The sequence below is a fragment of the Mobula birostris genome, chromosome 1, assembly GCF_030028105.1.
Source record: "Mobula birostris isolate sMobBir1 chromosome 1, sMobBir1.hap1, whole genome shotgun sequence".
In the NCBI taxonomy this organism is placed as follows: Eukaryota; Metazoa; Chordata; class Chondrichthyes; order Myliobatiformes; family Myliobatidae; genus Mobula; species Mobula birostris.
The window spans coordinates 18,948,907-18,969,708 of record NC_092370.1 but is presented as its reverse complement, the minus strand read 5'-3'; the positions used below and the strand labels follow the sequence as shown (position 1 = coordinate 18,969,708).

Below are 20,802 nucleotides of genomic sequence, written 5' to 3'. Positions count from 1 at the left end.
TTTTCATTCAAATCATGAACATATAGTTCAAACGACAAAGATCCCAGCACTGATGCTTACAGAACACTAGATACAGAACTCCGGTCAGATAAACACAGTTCTACCACTAGCTATCTTGTATGACCAAGCCAACTTTGGATCCAGTTTATCAACTGGGTGGCACGATAGTGCAGTAGTTAACACAATGCTCTACAGTACCAGCAACCCGGGTTCATTTACCGCTGCTTGTACATACAAAAAAACTGGAACTGAACAAATGAGAAGTTGCCTAGGTTCTCGTGACTACGTGGGCTTTGCGGGTGCTCCGGTTTCCTCTCACCATCCAAAGATGTACCAGTTGGTAGGGTAATTGATCATTGTAAATTTTCCTGTGATAAGGCTGGGATTAAATCAAAGGATTGCTGGGTGGTGTGGCTCGAAAGGCCAGAAGGGCCTATTCCGCTGCGTATCTCAATAAAATAAATTAATTAATAGGCTCTTCTGGACCAGCCTCTTACGAAGGACATTGTCAAATACTGAAGTCCATGCTGACAATTTTCACGACTCTGTCCTCATCAATTATTTTCTTCACTTCCATAAAATCTGTGTTTGTGGCAATTTTATTGCTGGTGCAAATATTGGAGCAGATATTCAGTATGTAACAATCAAAACTATTAGAAAATAATTTAAATGAATGGCAACTTAAACACCACTTTGAGGGATTAGTAAAAATCAGCAGTTGAGTGTTACCTTTGAGTATTTCAGTAGAGTAAATTAATGCTGATAGAATCCATGATGTTGAATTCATATAATTCAATTTTATTGTGGTTATCTAATCTGCATCACCAGAAAGAAAATGTTGCAGCTTTTGAATTTGTACTGAACAACAATATATGCCAGGAAAAAGGTCTACTATGTTCAAATTAATCAGGCCCGCAAGTCCAGGGCAGGAAAGAGCATTATGATGATGTTTATTTATTTACTATCATTATTTCTTTTTTCCCTTTTGTATTTGCAGTTTGTTGTCTTTTATACACTTGTTGTCCGTTCTGTTGGGGGCGGTCTTTCATTAATTCTATTATGGTTATTGGATTTACAGATGTAGGTGTAGACGACGTCTGACATGTTGCAAGGTAAGATTTATTTTGCATTGATTATTATTTAATCAAGCAAGTCAACTTTCTGAAGTTTATTTAGCTTCCAGAACAGCAGATTTTCTGTATTTTATGAAACCAATTTGTTTTGCTTTTAACTGCCATAATCCTTTAGTTTAAAACAGTCCTGAGCTCTCTGGGCGCAGAGCCTGAAAAAAGTGATGCAACAGACTTTTAACACCATAAATCAGCGACTTGTTTGTTATGTCTCCCCTCTCGCTGTGGAACGGGGGCATCTCTTTTTCCCTTATTACGGAGAGAGAAAGCCTGTGGTACGTCGAATTACCGGGTGAACAAGTAGAATTTGGGTTACTGCAAGTCTGTGCTTTTATTGATGCTTTGCTGCACGCTTGAGTGTTTGGTGAAGGGCACTCAACCGTTTTTCTGCTGGTGGGGGAGGGGAGTCATTGCTTTGCAGCACCTTGTGCATGGGAGAGGGGAGCAGGGGTGTGCTTTGGGGTCCTAACATTTAACCGTCATTCATTCATTAGGGCACTCCCCTGTTCTTTGTGGACGTTTGCAAAGAAAAAGAATATAAGGATGTATATTGCATACATTTCTCTGACATTTTGTCACATGAAATCTGATGCTAAGCTGCTTAAGTGCACATTATGCCAGATAACCAAAATCTTGGTCAAATGGCTATATTAAGGAACAATATGCTTGAAAGTGAGGTAAAGGGGAAGGGACGTCTAGGGTAAATGCCAAATTTTCAGGCCTTCAAAGCAAAAGCTTGGTGCTATTAAAGATCCAAACATCGCAAGATTTCAACTATTTTCCCCACCAGTATTTCTTGTAGAAAATGCTTGAATCAATTATTAAGTAAGTAAGCGACATTTGGAAAATAATAGTAGGATTAGGAAGCAACAACAAAGATCTATGAAAGAGAAATTATGTTGGACAAATCTGTCAATTTTGCTGTAATGAGCAGAATAGAAAATGGGGAACCATGAGTATAGAACACAGAATAGTACAGCACATTACACGCCCTTCGGCCCACAATGTTGTGCCAACCCTCAAACCCTGCCTCCCATATAACCCCCCACCTTAAATTCCTCCATATACCTGTCTAGTAGTCTCTTAAACTTCACTAGTGTATCTGCCTCCACCATTGGCTCAGGCAGTGCATTCCACGCACCAACCACTCTCTGAGTAAAAAACCTTCCTCTGATATCCCCTGTGAACTTCCCACCCCTTACCTTAAAGCCATGTCCTCTTGTATTGAGCTGTGGTGCCCTGGGGCAGAAGCGCTGGCTATCCATTCTATCTATTCCTCTTATTATCTTGTACACCTCTATCACGACTCCTCTGATCCTCCTTCTCTCCAAAGACCTAGCTCCCTTATTCTCTGATCATAATGCACACTCTCTAAACCAGGCAGCATCCTGGTGAATCTCCTCTGCACCCTTTCCAATGCGTCCACATCCTTCCTATAGTGAGGCGACCAGAACTGGACACAGTATTCCAAGTGTGGCCTAACCAGAGTTTTAAAGAGCTGCATCATTACATCATGATTCTTAAACTCTATCCCTTGACTCACCTCCTCAAGGAACTCTATCAGGCTCGTTAGACACAATCTGCCCTTCACAAAGCCATGATGTCTGTCCCTGATCAGACCATGATTCTCTAAATGCCCATAGATCCTATCTCTAAGAATCTTTTCCAACAGCTTTCCCACCAGAGACCTAAGGCTCACTGGTCTATAATTACCCGGATTATCCCTACTACCTTTTTTGAACAAGGGGACAACATTCGCCTCCCTCCAATCCTCCGGTACTATTCCCGTGGAAAACGAGGACATAAAGATCCTAGCCAGAGGCTCAGCAATCTCTTCCCTTGCCTCATGGAGCAGCCTGGGGAACATTCCGTCAGGCCCCGGGGACTAATCCCTAATCCATCCTAATGTATTTTAACAACTCCAACATCTCCTCTCCCTTAATATCAACATGCTCCAGAACATCAACCTCACTCATATTGTCCTCACCATCATCAAGTTCCCTCTCATTGGTGAATACCAAAGAGAAGTATTCATTAAGGACCTCACTCACTTCCACAGCCTCCAGGCACATCTTCCCACCTTTATCTTTAATCGGTCCTACCTTCACTCCTGTCATCCTTTTGTTCTTCACATAATTGAAGAATGCCTTGGGGTTTTCCTTTACCCTACTCACCAAGGCCTTCTCATGCCCCCTTCTTGCTCTTCTCAGCCCCTTCTTAAGCTCCTTTCTTGCTTCCCTATATTCCTCAATAGATCCAGCTGATCCTTGCTTCCTAAACCTCATGTCTGCTGCCTTCTTCCACCTGACTAGATTTTCCACCTCACTTGTCACCTATCGTTCCTTCACCCTACCATTCTTTATCTTCCTCACCGGGAGAAATTTATCCCTAACATCCTGCAAGAGATCGCTAAACATCGACCACATGTCCATAGTACATTTCCCTGCAAAAATATCATCCCAATTCACACCCGCAAGTTCTAGTCTTATAGCCTCATAATTTGCCCTTCCCAAATTAAAAATTTTCCTGTCCTCTTTGATTCTATCCTTTTTCATGATAATGTTAAAGGCCAGGGAGCAGTGGTCACTGTCCCCCAGATGCTCACCCACTGAGTGATCTGTGACATGACCCAGTTCATTACCTAGTACTAGATCTAGTATGGCATTCCCCCTAGTTGGCCTGTCCACATACTGTGACAGGAATCCGTCCTGGACACACTTAACAAACTCTTCCCCATCTAAACCCTTGGAACTAATCAAGTACCAATCAATATTAGGGAAGTTAAAGTCACCCATGATAACAGCCCTGTTATTTTTGCACCTTTCCAAAATCTGCCTCCCAATCTGTTCCTCTGTATCTCTGCTGCCACCAGGGGGTCTATAGAATACCCCCAGTAGAGTAACTGCTCCCTTCCTGTTCCTGACTTCCACTCATACTGACTCAAAAGAGGATCCTGCTACATTACCCACCCTTTCTGTAGCTGTAATAGTATCCCCTCCCCCCCCCATCCCTTTTAAAGCACTGAAATCCAGGAATATTGAGAATCCATTCCTGCCCTGGTGCCAGCCAAGTCTCTGTAATGGCCACTACATCATAATTTCATGTATGTATCCAAGCTCTCAGTTCATCACCTTTGTTCCTGATGCTTCTTGCATTGAGGTACACACACTTCAGTCCTTTTACCTTACTACCCTTACACAGTTTATTCTGCTTCTCTTTCCTCAAAGCCTCTCTATATGTTAGATCTGGCTTTACTCCACGCACTTCTTTCACTGCTCTATCGCTCCGGGTCCCATCCCCCTCGTAAATTAGTTTAAACCCTCCCGAACCATGCTAGCAAACCTACCTGCAAGGATATTGCTCCCCCTCGAGTTCAGGTGCAACCCATCCAATCTGTACAGGTCCCACCTTACCCAGAAGAGATCCCAATGATCCAAAGATCTAAAACCCTGCTCCCTGCACCAACTCCTCAGCCACACATTCAACTGCCACCTCCTCCAATTCTTACCATCACTGTAACGTAGCACTGGCAGCAATCCTGAGAATGCCACCTTTGAGGTCCTGTTCTTCAACCTTCTGTCTAGTTGCTGAAACTCACACTTCAGGACCTCACCCCTCTTCCTGCCTATGCCATTGGTCCCAACATGTATCACGACTTCTGGTTGCTTTCCCTTTCATATCAGGATGCTGTGCACCCGGTGAAAGACATCCCGGACCCTGGCATCTGGGAGGCAATAAACAATGTGGGTGTCCTTCTCACGTCTACAAAATCTCCTGCCTGCTCCCCTGACTATAGGGTCTCCAATGACAACAGCTCTCCTCTTCTCCGTCCCACCCTTCTGCACCATGGGGTCAGACTCAGTGCCGGAGACCTTGCCACCGTGGTTCACACCTGGTCGGTCATCCCTGCCAACAGTATCCAGGACAATAAACTTATTATTCAGGGGAATGGCTACAGGGGTGCTCTGCACTACCGGTCTGCTCACCTTCGCTTTCCCCCCTCTGACTGTTGTGAGGTATTTGAATGATCAGAAAGTCTTAGATACAAAAAATTAAAATTGGAGTGTAATTATGGATGGGGGGATAATATTCTTCTGTAAAGTAGGAATATTCTTGTGTAGAGAAGAAAGGTGTTATCTGTTGACTACAACTCAGCATTCAACACTCTTATCTCCTCAAAACAAATCAATAAGCTTCAAAACCTTGGCCTCAATACCTCCTTTTGCAATGGGATCATTGATTTCTTGACTTACAAATCTCAGTCAGAGCAGATTGGCAACAACACCTCCTCTGCAATGAGTTCCTCCAGCTTTTTGTGTGTTGCTCCAGAGAAAGATATGCTTGCAGTAGGCAGCAACAAAGTTTTACGAACTTAATTCCTCCAAAGCAACACATACAAATTGCTGGAGGAACTCAGCTGGTCAGGCGAATTCCTCCAATGTGTTTGTTGTTCTCTGAGTAGAGTTTTACACACTTATACTAAGATAAACAAGCAGATGTTGAATTATGAGACTTAATATGTTTTTATATTCAAAGGATAATCAAAATCCAGATGAGAGGATTGACAAGATCCCATAGAAGTTTGTAGCTGTTAACAAAACAGAGATGGAAAGAGTAAAAATGAAGGAGGCATTTGAAAATAATGGTGGGGGGAACGTTGACTCAGACAATGAGAGGCCTGCGTCGGGCATTATCATGCCTTGCAAGGCACAGATTGGAAGCCTATGTGGGGCACCACTCCTCGCACAAACTAGAGCAATATGTGATTAAGTGCCTTGCTCAAGGGCACAAACATGCTGTCACAGCTGAGGCTCGAACTAGTGACCTTGAGATAACTAAATGAATGACATTACCACTTGGCCACGTGCTGAACACAAATAATGGTGAGAATTTGCTTAACTGGGATCATGAGCAAACAAAACAAAATACAATTTAGAGATATGCAAAAAAAAGTTTTAAATTATCTCAACTTTCTATAGAATAGTTGGGTTGTGGGGAATTCATTGCATTTGTTAGATCTGGAGCAAACATTGATTTGAGTTTTAAAAGTAAAGGGGCTAAGGAACAAAATCTGAGATGTAATAAACTCTCTCGTTGATCTTTGCAGCATTTAATTCATTTAACAGTCAAATATAACCATGAAATTCCAAGTAGTTTTAATTATTCTCTGATAACTGCAGAGGGATGCAGTTGATGGTGAAGGAATAGAATTGATTGTATGTTAGAGATTAGTGTCAATGCATTTAATCTTCCTATATTTAGCTAAATAAATGTATAGAACCCCATTGTATTTTTCTTTTGAACATTGAACACAATTATGTTCTGGTTTTTAAAATCCATGCAGAGAAGACTTAAGTTAATGCCCCTAAAAATGAAAATGTATTTTTAGTCAAGATATAACCATGCTGCCTATGAGTTATAATAAAATCTACAGAGAAATAACACATAGAAGTAATAAATCTCTCAGGCTGGAGGATCAACACCCCATAATCAGTCTAGGTAGCCTTCAACCATGAAAGTCAATTTTCCTTCCAGTACTTTTCCCTCCCCCTTCACTCTGCTTCTATTCCCCACTCTGGCTTCTTAGCTCTTCTCCTCACTTGCCTGTCTCCCTCCTACTGGTGCCCCTCTTTCTTCTCTTTCTCCCATGGTCCACTCTCCCCTCCTATCAGGTTTCATCTCCTCCAGCAGTATACATTTCCAATCCACCTGGCTTCACCTATCACCTTCGGGCTATCCTCCTTCCCCACCTCCCACCTTTTTATTCTGGCATCTTCCCCTTTCATCTCCAGCCCTGGGGAAGGGTTTCAAACCAAGCTGTCGTCTGTTTATTAATTTCCTCAGATGCTACCTGAACTGCTGAGTTCCTCCTGCGTTTTGTGAATGTTGTTCTGGATTTCCAGCATCTACAGAATCCCCCATGTTAAGAAAATCTACGTCTTATGTCTTATTATGGGTTCAGTCATGGAGTTTTCATGCAATTCATATTCCTCCTCTGCCAGTTCAAGGCAACTCACTTTGATCAAACCAGGAAGTTAGTAACTCGCAGGCTATAATTAGCATATAATGTACAAGAGCTCATTTCATCGAAACACTCCATTGAGAATATTGAACTAAACATACTTGCTGTATGAGTTGCTTTTCATCATTTACCTTTGTAGTTTATCTTGAAGCCAATTGATCCGATGCTTTCATCTGTTTGCAGATGTAGCCACATCTGATTGCTCTTGCTTACGATCAAATCTGGGACAAAGCTGCCTGTCAACCTGGGGCCAATAAGGAAAAGAAAACATGTCAGATGTCAGTTTTATCAATTCTCTATTAGAACATAGAACATAGAACAGTACAGCACATTACAGGCCCTTCGGCCCACAATGTTGTGCCAACCCTCAAACACTGCCTCCCAAATAACTCCCCCGACCTTAAATTCCTCCATATACCTGTCTAGTAGTCTCTTAGACTTCACTAGTGTATCTGCCTCCACCACTGACTCAGGCAGTGCATTCCATGCACCAACCACTCTCTGAGTAAAAAACCTTCCTCTAGTATCCCCCTTGAACTTCCCACCCCTTACCTTAAAGCCATGTCCTCTTGTATTGAGCAGTGGTGCCCTGGGAAAGAGGCGCTGGCTATCCACTCTATCTGACGTTATATTTTCTTCAAAATAAGGACTAGTTGAACTAAAAGCAATTACTTTTTTCAGTATACAATCTATTTTGCATTTAATATTTCAATAATATTTGAGTAATCTTGTATATACAGTATATTGTTTGATTAAACATTTTTGTCTGTTTAAGTTATGGGTTATATGAAAAAATACATTATTTGTATACATCATCACACTACCACGTGATATGTGCGTGCCTCGCTTAAAGTAAAAGTGAAGTTTGACCTTCATTTCAGATTTGCATGTGTTCCTTTGAATTACGAGGGGTGATTGATAAGTTTGTGGCCTAAGGTAGAAGGGGTCAATCTTAGAAAACCTAGCACATTTATTTTTCAACATAGTCCCTTCCTACATGTACACACTTAGTCCAGCGGTCGTGGAGCATACAGATCCCTTCTTTGTAGAAGTGGTCCACAGCAGGGGTGATTGATAAGTTCATGGCCTAAGGTAGGAGGAGATAAGTTATTAACTTCAAACTTTCTGCATTATCACTCAAAGAGTTGAACTGCATGTGCATGTAACCGGAGCGTCTTGGACCTCCAGGTGGTCCACAACAGGTGTGATTGGTAAGTTTGTGGCCTAGGGTAGAAGGAGATGAGTTATGCAGCTCTTGTTACATGTATGTGCAGTTCAAATCTTTGAGTGAAAATGCAAAAAATTTGAAGTTAATAACTCATCTCCTTCTACCTTGGGCCACGAACTTATCAATCACCCCTGCTGTGGACCACTACTGGAGTTCCAAGATGCCAACTTCTACAAAGAAGAGATCCGTATGCTCCACGACCGCTGGACTAAGTCTGTAAATGTAGGAAAAATAAATGTGCTAGGTTTTCTAAAATTGACTCCTTCCACCTTAGGCCATGAACTTATCAATCACCCCTCGTAGTTTAATGTTTTGAAGTTACAAAACATAACACAATCTATCTTTGCCTAATTACAATGCAAGAGGATACTACTGGTCAATTTGATACTTCTGGATATTAATGCAGAATCAAAATACAACACAGTTGACTACAAAAGCTCAAATGTGAAGTAGTTTCCAAAAGGATTATATCAATGTGAATCATTTGATAGTAATGATAGGAAATGAGATTTCAATACAAAACAAGCTCTGAGGATGAACTAAGTTTGCCTTGTGGCCAACAATGGCACATGCTTCCTGATATCCAAGCAAGGTATTCATAAGCAAATGCCAGAATTTCTACAAGCAATCAACAGGTCAAGCATATTCTACAAAGTACAAAGTAAATTTATAATCAAAGTACATATATGTCACCATATACAATTTTGAGATATGCTTTCTTGTGAATATACTCAGCAAATCCAAGAACTATAATAGAATCAATGAAATATCAACCCAATGGGATGGACAAGCAATCATTGTGCAAAAGACAAGTTGAGCAAATAGAAAATAAATAAATAAACAAATAATCAATAAATATCTAGAATATGAGATGCAGATGAATATAAATTCTCTCTGAATTTATATTCATCGTGACGGAATGGAGAATTAATATTTCAGGTTAACTGTAAAATTTGATAAAATGTCATTGATGCAAAATGCTCTTTTGGACACTGCGCGACTTGCTGAGTATCTCCAGTAATTTTAATTTCCATTCAATATTTTAGCTCCTGTAACACTCCACTGTTGTATTATTGGAAAAGGTTGCTTAAGCTGAAAAATAAAACATCACTCAACAAAAGGGTAGAAATGTAATGAAAATAAATTAAAACCAGGGAAGGGATGAACATAACCAAGGTTTTCAAAGCACCATACAGTACAGAAAATAAATTCTATTTGCTTATGAGAAAAATTTTGGAAATGATGAAATGCATTTTCTATGAAGAGGGTGAAAAAGGAATTTAAAAAGGAACTAGTTTTACTGGAGGAAGGGAATATAGAACAGATATGTTGATTGCTTTCTTGAAAATTTGAAATATTATCTCAGGTTGCATTATCTCAGTCCTTATCTGAAGTCATTTTATAGGTTGGGGAGTAACCTTCAATTTTGCAGACTGGATGGTAATCTGACAGAGCAGATTGACTGTCTTTTATCAAGGACACATGAATTCATTGTGGCATATATCAGACAACTTCTGCCACCGACCAATTAAGCCTAAGCCATTCCTCCAGGTTAATGACCAAGCAGCAAGTTTCAATTCACCCCCTTCAGGATTTTTTTTGTATACTCAGTTCAGTCTTCAGCCAAAGCATGGAACCATCTGCAATCACTGCATTTTGAGCAGTTTCCTTACAGCTGTGTCAGAGGGGCTGGTCGGAGGCTCGAAGTTTTCGGATGGACTCAGAGTCCTTCCAATGGTGCTGCATTGGCAAGTTTGCGGCGCTTGGAGGTTTATGGCAGGGAGAGTTCCTCCCTTCTGCCACCTGCATGAGATGATGAGGCTATCAGGACTTTGAGACTTTTTTTTACCGTGCCCATGGTCTGCTCTTTATCAAATTATGGTATTGCTTTGTGCTGTTGTAACTATATGTTATAATTATGTGGTTTTGTCAGTTTTAATCTTGGTTTGTCCTGCATTTTCTTGTGATATAATTCTGGAGGAACGTTGTATCATTTTTTAATGCATGCATTTCTAAATGACAATAAACGAGGACTGAGTGTCCTCATAATCTAATCTAAATCTAAAAAATGTGCAGTTTTCATTTACACATTATTTTTCCATTTCATTGTAACCTATGAATACATTTGTGCTTGGAGTGGTAACTCATTTGGAATGTCTGAGTCCATACTAGTCTATGATCCAGGTTCTCTGGTAATAGACTAACAATTCTCAAATTCAGTCTTTGGAAGAAGTACATAATATATGGTAATTTGAAGTTACATGCAATTACCAAACCATTTCTTTCTTTTTGGAGTCATAGAGTTATAGAAACATACAGTACAGAAACAGGCCCTTTGGCCCATCTAGTCCATGTCAAACCTTTTTAACTGCTTGGTCCCATCATGTGTAAATGAAAACTGCACATTTTTTAGATTTAGATTAGATTATGAGGACACTCAGTCCTCGTTTATTGTCATTTAGAAATGCATGCACCTGAACTATAGCTTTTCATATGCCTGCCATATATGTACCTATCCAAACTTTTCATAAATGCTGAAATCGAGCTTGCATGCACTACTTGTGCTGGCAGCTCCTTCTACATTCTCACGACTCTCTGAGTGAAGAAAGTTACCCTCAAATTCCCCTTATGCTTTATACTTTTCACTTTCCACCCTTAACCCATGACCTCTAGTTGTAATTCCACCCAAACAGTAGGTTTTTTCTCAATATCTGTTTCTCCAAATTTCTCTGTTTTTTTTAAGTCACTCCAAGTTTTATGAATCAAGTGGAATTGGAATTGTTTTTTATTGTCACATGTACTAAGATACAATAAGAGTTTGTCTTGGACACAGATCAGTTCACTACACAGTGCACTGTGGCAGAATAAGGCAAAACATAAATAGTGCAGAATAAAGTGTAACAGCTACAGAGAAAGTGCAGAGTAACACACACAAAATGCTGGGGTAGCACAGTAGATCAGGCAGCATGTACGAAGAGGAGTAAACAGTTGATGTTTCGGGCCAAGACCCTACATCAGGATTGAAAAGGAATGGGGATGAAGCCAGATCGGGGGTGGTGCAAGCATGCAGTGCAGTGCTGGTAAACAATCAGGTGCAAGATCATAGAAAGGTTAGATTATGCGGTCTAGAATTCACAGAAAATCTTATTTTCTCCCTTGCAGAGTTCCTTAATTGAGTTTCCTCCTTGCTACATTGAAGATATTGTTCAAAATATCTAGATGCTTTCTTCTCTTTCAAACAAGGCAATGACTGAGCTGGAGAAAATACATGTTGATCCTGAAGGTTCCATCAGGAAAAGGGAAGCGTTTACCAGGTTTTAGATAGATATGTGGGTTCTGCATGGCTTCTTCTAATATGTGCAAACTGTGCCTGGGGCAGTGATACATATACTTCTACGCTCAAAAGTCCAGGAAGATTGGATGGCATTGTAGGGCAGGGTGGGGGCAGCCGACCATCTATGAACTTCCACCAGCAGAGAGTTGTGGATTACCTAGTCAATTCAACATAGAGACTGAATAGAAGAGTTGAAGACTCATCTAAAAGTTAGAGCAGCCATTGAATTACAAGGTATAAAATCAATACTTTGGGAAGAGTAAAAGATCATCCATTGGTTCTCTCTTTGAGGTTTATGTATCTGTTTACATTTCCTGGGCCACTACACAGAATCACAATAAGCTGCAGAAGGTTGTGAACTCAGTCAGCACCATCATGGGCACCAGCCTCCCCAACATCCAGGACATCTTCAAAGAGCGATGCCTCATAAAGACAGCATCCGTCATTAAGGACCCCCATTACCCAGGACATGCTCTCTTCTCATTGTCACCATCAGGGAGGAGGTACAGGAGCCTGAAGGTACACACTCAATGATACAGTAATGGCTTTTTTCCCTTTGTCCTCAGATTTCTGAATGGACATTGAACCCATGAACACTACCGTATTCATTTTTTGAAGAATACTTCATTCTTTTTTTCTTTTTGAACCACTCATTTAATTTAACTTAGAAAATATATATATACACATTTGTTACTGTAATTCAACAGACCAGGCAGTAGCTATGGAAAAAAAGTATTTTTTTTCCCTCCATTTCATGTGTGTTGCTTGGATTTCCTGCATCTGCAGATTTTCTCTTGTCCTTACTGTAATTTACAGTTTTTATTATTACGTATTACAATATACTGCTGCCACATAACAACAAATTTCACAACATATGCCAGTGATATTAAACCTGAATCTGACTCTGATTCTTTCTAAGACTGGGAATTATGTTTTCACATTGGTAATTAAAATTTTTTGGTACCCTTGAGATCTTGGTTTGAATAGTGCATTCCCGTCATGCAACTCAGAGTTGCAGACTGTCCGGTTCTTGTGGAAGTCTCAAAAAAGACCAAGATGTCAGACTGACTTACATTTAATCAGGGACATGGGGAACCCTGAGAGAAAGGTTCTTTGCTCTTGCATAAAATCCTCATTTCAGATTGGACATAGACAATAAAAGTTGAAGCGCTGGAGAAGAACAGGTGCTGTTTTCTCCTGGTAGGGATTAGTTTTTAGTTCCAAGTGCTCCTGCCACGTTTTGTCACCCTGCAACCTTATCCTTCAATCTCTTTGAATTATGGCGGACAGCATGTGTATAAATGTCTCTCTCCAGCAGACTTCATCACGACTCCAGTATTTCTACTATTTTTTAATGTTTCTTAATTGCACATATGATTTTTTTTGTGTTCTATCGCTGAGCAGCAGTGAACCATCTGATTGGCCTATCAGAGTCCTCTTTGGGAACTAGTTGACTTGATCAGCATTTCTGATCTGGCTATTGTTCACGATTGCACTTAATAAAAAAAAGTATATTATTGGAATAATTGAGAGTGAAATGCCTGTTGCTCTTGCAGCATTGAAGAAAATAAATACATGATGCCTTTGACCTTTCCCATCCACCTGGCTTCACCTATCACCTTCCAGCTCGCCTTCTTCCCCTTTCCTTCTCAGTCCTAAAGAAGGGTCTCGGTCTAATAAGTTAATTGTTTACTCTTTTCCACAGATGCTGCCGGACCTGCTGAGTTCTTCCAGCATTTTGTGTGGGTTGCTTTGGATTTCTAGCGTTTGCAGACTTTCTCATGTACATGATGATGATGTTTCAGCCACGGGATGTGATGGCTAATTGTGAGAAGCAAGATTGTATTCTGAAGATAGAGAGCTACAGATCTAAAGACTGAGTTTTCCAAATAACAATATTGTATTCATCTATGAACAAGTGCTGAATAATGTCATCCTTCAACTGTATCGCCTCACTCACTAATGTACTTGCAGTCAGTGTTTCATGAGAAGATCAACAGTATCAAATAATTTATTATTTTGTTTTTATGATACTCTTGTGAGAATCTGCCATCAATCATATCTTAATATTAAAGTGATCATCCAACACAATTCATATGATGAAAGAGCATTCAACAAATTTTCAGACTGAGGCAGACATCAGAATCAAACTTCAAATATTCTTCTGACTTGCTCAGTTCTTGTATATTTTTGTTTGTCCTTCAGACAGTGTTCTTCTGCAATGCTGGTGCTCTTGTGACAATGTATAATGATCACTGTGAGAGCAGTAATTAGTCCTAAAGCAGAGATCCTGCTGTTGAAGTAAAGGTGTAACGCGAAACTGATTGCCATTACCATCTAAGTAAGGTGAGAGTTCATGGTCTTGCAATCTGCATGCCAGCAAGTAGCACGCTTGGTTAATGGAATGATTTTGGTTCATATTAACAGGGTGTTTTTTTCTACATAGAAGGTTGTTGTTCCTCTCTGCACCTTGAGGTGCATCAGGTGGAAACCTTATTGTTTCTTTGTCCTTATTGTTCCTTATTGTCTGTTTTTTACAAGGCCAAGTTGCTTGCTCTATGCTCAACCCAGCACAATAGAAAGTATGCAACGAGCTGGCCGAATTCAAACCCAGGTCCACCTGTCGTGAAGTCTGGTGCGCATGTCGCTACACCACTGGCTGGCTTATACAGAAGGTCGGGATCCGTAAAAAGAGTGGATTTCATTCTTGAAGTCAAAGTCAAGACAAAATAAATCTATTATCATAACTACATGCTATATTCACTGCTTTGAGATTCATTTTCTCACATTTACAGGAAAATGAAGAAATACAATAGAATTTATGAAAACTATACAGAAACAAAGACTGACAACACCATTGCAAAAAAGAAGACAAACTGTGTGAATAAAAATATATAATACTGAGAAAACAAGTTGCAGATTCCTTGAAAGAGAGTCTGTAGGTTGTGGCATCAGTTCAGATTTGTGGTGAGTGAAGTTATCCACAACAGTTCAAGACCCTGATGATTGTAGGGTGATACTATTCCTGAACCTGGTGAAAAGGCTCCTGCACCTCCTGCTGGACGGCAGTAGTTTAAAGAAGATCACTGATGATGGATGCTGCTTTCTTGCGGCAGTTGCCCTGCAAATGTCCTCAATAGAGGGGAGGGCTCAAATTGCCTCACAGGCCATGTCTGAGAAAAGATGAGTAAAATGTTGTTGCTTTGGATTTCCAGCATCTGCAGAATTTCTCATGTTTATAATTTGCTCCTCCATTGTGAAGTCTCTTTGAGGCATGCCAGCCCTGAAGAAGTTTAAACCTTCTCCTTGACAGGACCTCAGTGAGATCTTCTCTCACTGCTCCCCCCTCTACGATCTCTGCTGCCTCCGACTCTTCGATCATGAACTCACGCAGAATCTACCTATCCACCTTCCCCTCTCTCAAACTTTTGATTCTGGCATCTTCTCCCTTCCTTTCCTGTCCTGAAGATGGGTCTCGTCCTGAAACATCCACTGTTTATATCGGACTGTTGGAAAATGATGCTGGAGAAGTAAAAATGAGGGACAAAGAAATGGTAAACGAACTGAACAAGTATTTTGCATCAGGCTTCATTGTGGAAGACACAGGCATAATGGGGGAAGCCCCAGCTATCAGCGTGAACGAAGTGTGTGAATTTACCATAATTAGAGTGAAGATTCTTGAGGAACTTGAAGGTCTGAAGGTAGCTAAATCACCTGGACCAGATGGTGTACACCCAAGAGCTCTGAAAGTGGTGGCTGAAGGGATAAGAGACTCATTTCATGGCTCTGGGCTGGTACTTGCTGAAATTTAGAAAAATGAGCAATGACCTTATTTAAACATATCAAATGCTGAAAGGAATTGATGGATTGGATGTGGAGCGGATGTTTCCTGTGATGAGAGAGTCTAAGACCAGAGAACACAGCATCAGAACAGGTGGACAGCCTTTTCGAATAGAAATGAGAAGGAATTTCTTCAGCCATACAGCAGTGAACCTGTGGAATTCTTTGCCACAGGCAGCTGTGGAAGCCAAGTCTTATGTAAATTTGAGGCAGAGGTTGATAGAGTTTTGACTGGTCAGGGCATGAAGGGATACGGGGAGAAGGCAGGAGATTGGGGACTGAGAGGAAAATTGGATCAGTCATGATGAAATGGCAGAGCAGACTCAATAAGCCAAATGGCCTAGCTCTGCTCCTGTGTCTTATGATCTAATTAGGGGGGCATGGTTGAGTAGTGGTGTGCACAACACTTTACAGTACAAGCAACCTGGGCTCAATTCCTGCCATTGCCAGAAGGATTTTGTACATTTTCCCCATGATTGTGTGGGCTTCCTCTGGGTGCTCCAGTTACCTCCCACATTCCAAAGGTATTCCAGTTGGTAGGTTAATTGGTCACTGTAAATTGACCCATGATTAGATGAGGACTAAAATGAGGAATTGCTGGGCGGTGTGGCTCAAAGTGCCGATAAGGTCTATACCACGCTGTATCACAATAAATCAATATCCTGAAATGGAGTACCGAAACAAAATTTAAAACTTCCCTGTAGGCTTTCGGTGTTAGCTGAGGCTTAAAATCTAAAGCTGTTAATGATGCGGGCGCTGGTTATGAGCAGATCTCCAACAGTGAACATAACCTTTTCAAATTTTCATGACAAAACCACTGTTTGTTCGGTTGTAAGAAATATATAAGAAAATGCACTTAAGCTGATAAGTCCTTTGGCACCAGAGTGGTCTTTTCTTTTTTCTTATGCTGCCGGATTAATTAGGCTTCACTTCGTTCATCCTTCTTCTCCAAGTCATGAAAAACAGAATCTCTATTTAAAGGCTCACTCCGCAATTCTTAAGCAAATAAGGGCGTGACTTAAAATAAAATTTTTTATTGAAAAGCAACAAAATGAAAACGGGAGGTTTTCATACCAGCTGAAACTCTCTGGTAGGGTATTCTATTGTCTGGCTACTTCTGTAATCAGGCATGGTTTGAATCCATAGTCCTGATCCGTACCAGTGAAGTAATTCTAACCAGTGTATATCATGAACTAATAGCCGTACTAATCTGTAGCTAGTTTACCAACCAGCGCAACTTTTGTCATCTCAGCAGTCAGAATTTCTGACTGAGAGGAACATTTCCTCTTTCTGGTCACTTCTCGGAACCCTTAAGTAACCTGAGATGTATCTACACTTGAAAAAGAACATCCCTCCTGCTCAGAGGTAGAGGACTGGGGTAAGTTTCTGTGGTCTGGCATTTTCTTAGACCCAGCACCAGCCAGATCCCAAAGATACCAGAACAGAGAATATCAGCTTGTATATCAATAAAACAAATATGTATTAGGTTTGTCCAAGGCATCAGAATTTTTCCAAGGTCTGCACGTGCATTATGTTTGCCAAGTCATGTCCGTTAAAACAACAACACCTACCTTAATTTTTAGCCACTAAATGACAGTTGAATTTCTGCTTCATAATATTGAATTTAGGATAGTAAATGGACAGATGAACAATCTGTAATATTACATTAAATATAACAGCAAAAATAAAGAAACGGTGTTCAAACTTAGATTAACTCTAGGAAAGCAAATGGACAAAAATCAACATCTTGTAAAGATTCCCAGAGGGATAGAGGCACATACTGCAGATTCACATAAAAACAATTAGATTAAGTTGTGGGTTGGAGACCCGTTATTATATTGTGCTAAGTCAAATGGCCGAGGCATGAACATTTTGTGACTTTGTGTTCTTTCAATTACTTCCTCATTACTTCTACTTTCTGATTGGATCATTGACTGCAGCAGGTTCATTTTTTTGTATCTCCTTCTGTTCCCCATTCATTGTTCATCATTTTCCCATGACCTTTCAATACATTTGTCTTTTACAGCTTTCTGTCAGTACATCAGGTAGTGATTTCTGTTGATCTTTTCCTCCTTGTTTTAACTCCTTACTCTTTCCTTCCAGTTTTAGACCATAAGACATAGAAGAAGAATTAGGCCATTTGACCCATTAAGACTGCTCCAAAATTCTTCATGGCTGATTTATTATCCCTTTCAACCTCATTCTCCTGCCTTCTCCCCATAATCATTAATGCCCCGACTAATCAAGAACCTTTCAAACCCCACTTTAAATATACTCAATAATTTGGTCTCCATAACCATCCATGGCACTGATTTCCACAGAATCACCACTCTTTGGCTAAAGAAATTTCTCCTCATCGCTGTTCGAAAGGGACATCCTCTTTTCAGAGACACCCCCCACTATAGGAAACAGCCTTTCCACCTCCATTCTATCTAGGCCTTTCAATATCAGATCTTTGATTGATGTTTCAATCCAAAATGTTAATTTCTATTATTTAATGTTTGAAACTTAATGGTCTACACCAGTTTCCCCACACTGCTTGGTTTCATTTTGCCAGGTTTATTTTGACTATGGCCTTAAATTAGAAGAGGCCAAATGGCTTTGTTATCAGTTATCTTTTTATACATACTGTATCATGCAAATTCAATATTTAAATAAAAGTATGTTTTATAATTTCAAGTACTCTTGTTTAATTCAGATAATTACAGAGTACTGTTTTGTCAACGTGGGGTGGAGAGTGAGTTTGTAAATCTGACGGGAGCAAAGGATGATGGAAACGGCAAGGGAAGAGCACCACAGGAGGGATGTGGGAGAGGTGGCAGAGGTGGCAGAGGAGTGCCAAGGACAGGGGGGAGGGGCGAGGGGGGGTGGGGAATAGCCCGGGTGGAGACACACCCAGTCCTGAGATACCAGGCAAGGTCATTTGATTCTGAACAATTGGTTTACCGATCATTACAGAATGTCTCTCTGATGCTTCCCACTCTCTCCCCTCTCTACAACCATGACTCCCTTCTCCGTGCCCCCTTCTCACTCTCAGTCCACGATAGAGACCCATATCAGAATCAGATTTATCATCACTCACTTATGTCTATTTTTGTGGCAGCAGTACAGTGCAGTACATATAATTACTACAGTATTGTGTAAAAGTCTGAGGCACCCTGACTATGCATATGTACCCAAGACCTGTGCAGAGTACTCTGTAGGTCATCAATAAGTACTTACACATGAAGCACAGTGGTTGGATCACCAACTTCTCCTCCATCACCGATAGTGAGGGTGTCATAGCCGATCTCCAAATCAAACTCTTCAAAATCAATCTGAATCACCTGGGTTTAAAACAGATGAGACAATAATGGTTAATTTAGCAGGTAACTTACAAAATGACTTTTCACAGACTATATGAAATTCATAACAGGAAAAGTGTCAGATGTTATCTATCTCAATGGAAGAGTATGATTACACTATAACAAACTATGTTAATAAATCAATCTTTATGTTTTCTTGCTTTTTCCCCAAATTATATTAAAATGTTCAGAAGCATTGAAACCACTCATTGAAGTATCAGTTTAGTGAATCATACTTAATAGAATTCTTAGAATGTTGCAGCATTGTTGTTTACTCAGTATTGATTACATTAGGCAGATTACAAAGCATTTGAGTGATAGTTATGAAACTCTTGCTGCAGTGAAACTAAAAATATGGTGCAATGTACATTTTCTACGCTGTAAGCAAGTTATTTGCCCTGTAGCTCCAAGCCACTTATTTCTCCTCTGACTGAACTAAATTTGCTGTGTGCAAAGATTAGCAATATAAGATCTTTAACGTTATGGCAAACCAAACGTAATTTCTTTGCAGAGTCACATTACATTGTGCATTACATAGCAAGATTATTTCAACCTATGGTGCTGTGACAGGCAGCAAAATCTATTAATAAAGACCCTGAAAAGAACATCCAAAACAAAGAAACTGCAGATATTGGAAAACTGAAATAAAAACAAAGAATGCTTAACATATCTAACAGGTCTGATAGAATTGGTGAAGAGAGAAATAGTTAATGTCTGGCTTCAGAACTATGAGAATACAGAAAAGTTATATACTCATTGTAAATACGAGGAAATCTGCAGATGCCGGAATTTCAAGCAACACACATAAAAATTGCTGGTGAACACAGCAGGCCAGGCAGCATCTATAAGAAGAGATACAGTCGACGTTTCGGGCCGAGACCCTTCGTCAGGACTAACGAAGGGTCTCGGCCTGAAACGTCGACTGTACCTCTTCCTATAGATGCTGCCTGGCCTGCTGCGTTCACCAGCAACTTTTATGTGTGTTGCTTATACTTATTGTATATAGGTGCAAAGAAAAGACTGTTTATGGTAGGATGGAGTGCAAGGGAAAATGATTGAAAAGTATCTACATCGACCATGAGAGGGTGATGAAGACATCTTAGTAGCAGTCTAGTCTGGAGGAGGTATAAATAAAGGGGGATCATAAAAACATAAGCCTTTCAAAGTCCAACCCTACATCCTTGTTGTGAGAGGTGGAAACAAGTAAGGCTGATCAACAGGGCTCTGGTTCAGCTGTATAGGCTGATCCCCTGTACAAAGCATGCAATGGATTGTAGAAGTGTTGATGAACTCCAACCATCCCATCAACTTCAGAGGACAATGGAGACAGGAGGTCATCGATGGCCTATGCTCCACTGGGAGCTAAGGGTCCCCATCTGGTTGGGCGAGAATAGAATTAGTGGTCATAGGTCTAAGATGGAAAGTGAAATAGTTAAAGGAAACCTGAGGGGGATCTTCTTCATTCAAAGGGAAGTGAGAGTGTGGAACGAGCTTCCAGTGCAAGTGGTAGATGTGGGTCAATTGTAAAACTTAAGAGACGTTTGACGAGGTGAGGAGTATTGAGGACCATAGTTGGGGTGCAGGGAGATGGGACTAGGCAGAAGATCAGGTTAGCACAGACTAGGTGGGCTGAAGGGGTTGTTTCTGTTCTATAGTACTCTATGACTCTATATCCAAACTAAAAACTATCTGCCAAGCTACCAGTGGCATCTAGTTCTACAGGATAGACTCCAGGTGCAAAGAGCATGCTTCTTGTGTGCTATGTCTTTCACCAGCCTGCCTCAGTCCTCATGACTCTCCAGGAGATAAATTGCCAACACTCTCTTTTCTGTTTTACCATTAAGAAAAACAATTGGATCAATTACTAGGCCTGTTTGTTTCTTCTGTCCACAGCTGCCTGCTAA

The 20,802-nt window shown here is 40.5% G+C and overlaps 1 protein-coding gene across 1 annotated transcript in view; it reads right to left on the bottom strand.

The window, feature by feature from the left end:
- Positions 1-20,802, bottom strand: part of csmd3b (CUB and Sushi multiple domains 3b) — a 2,134,893-nt gene that overhangs the window by 673,025 nt on the left and 1,441,066 nt on the right. Inside the window, exons 11-12 of the mRNA XM_072277417.1 lie at positions 18,777-18,880; positions 7,284-7,396 (exon numbers count right to left, since the gene is read on the bottom strand). Of these exons, the coding sequence (XP_072133518.1) occupies positions 7,284-7,396; positions 18,777-18,880 (217 nt within the window). The remainder of the gene's footprint in view (positions 1-7,283; positions 7,397-18,776; positions 18,881-20,802) is intronic.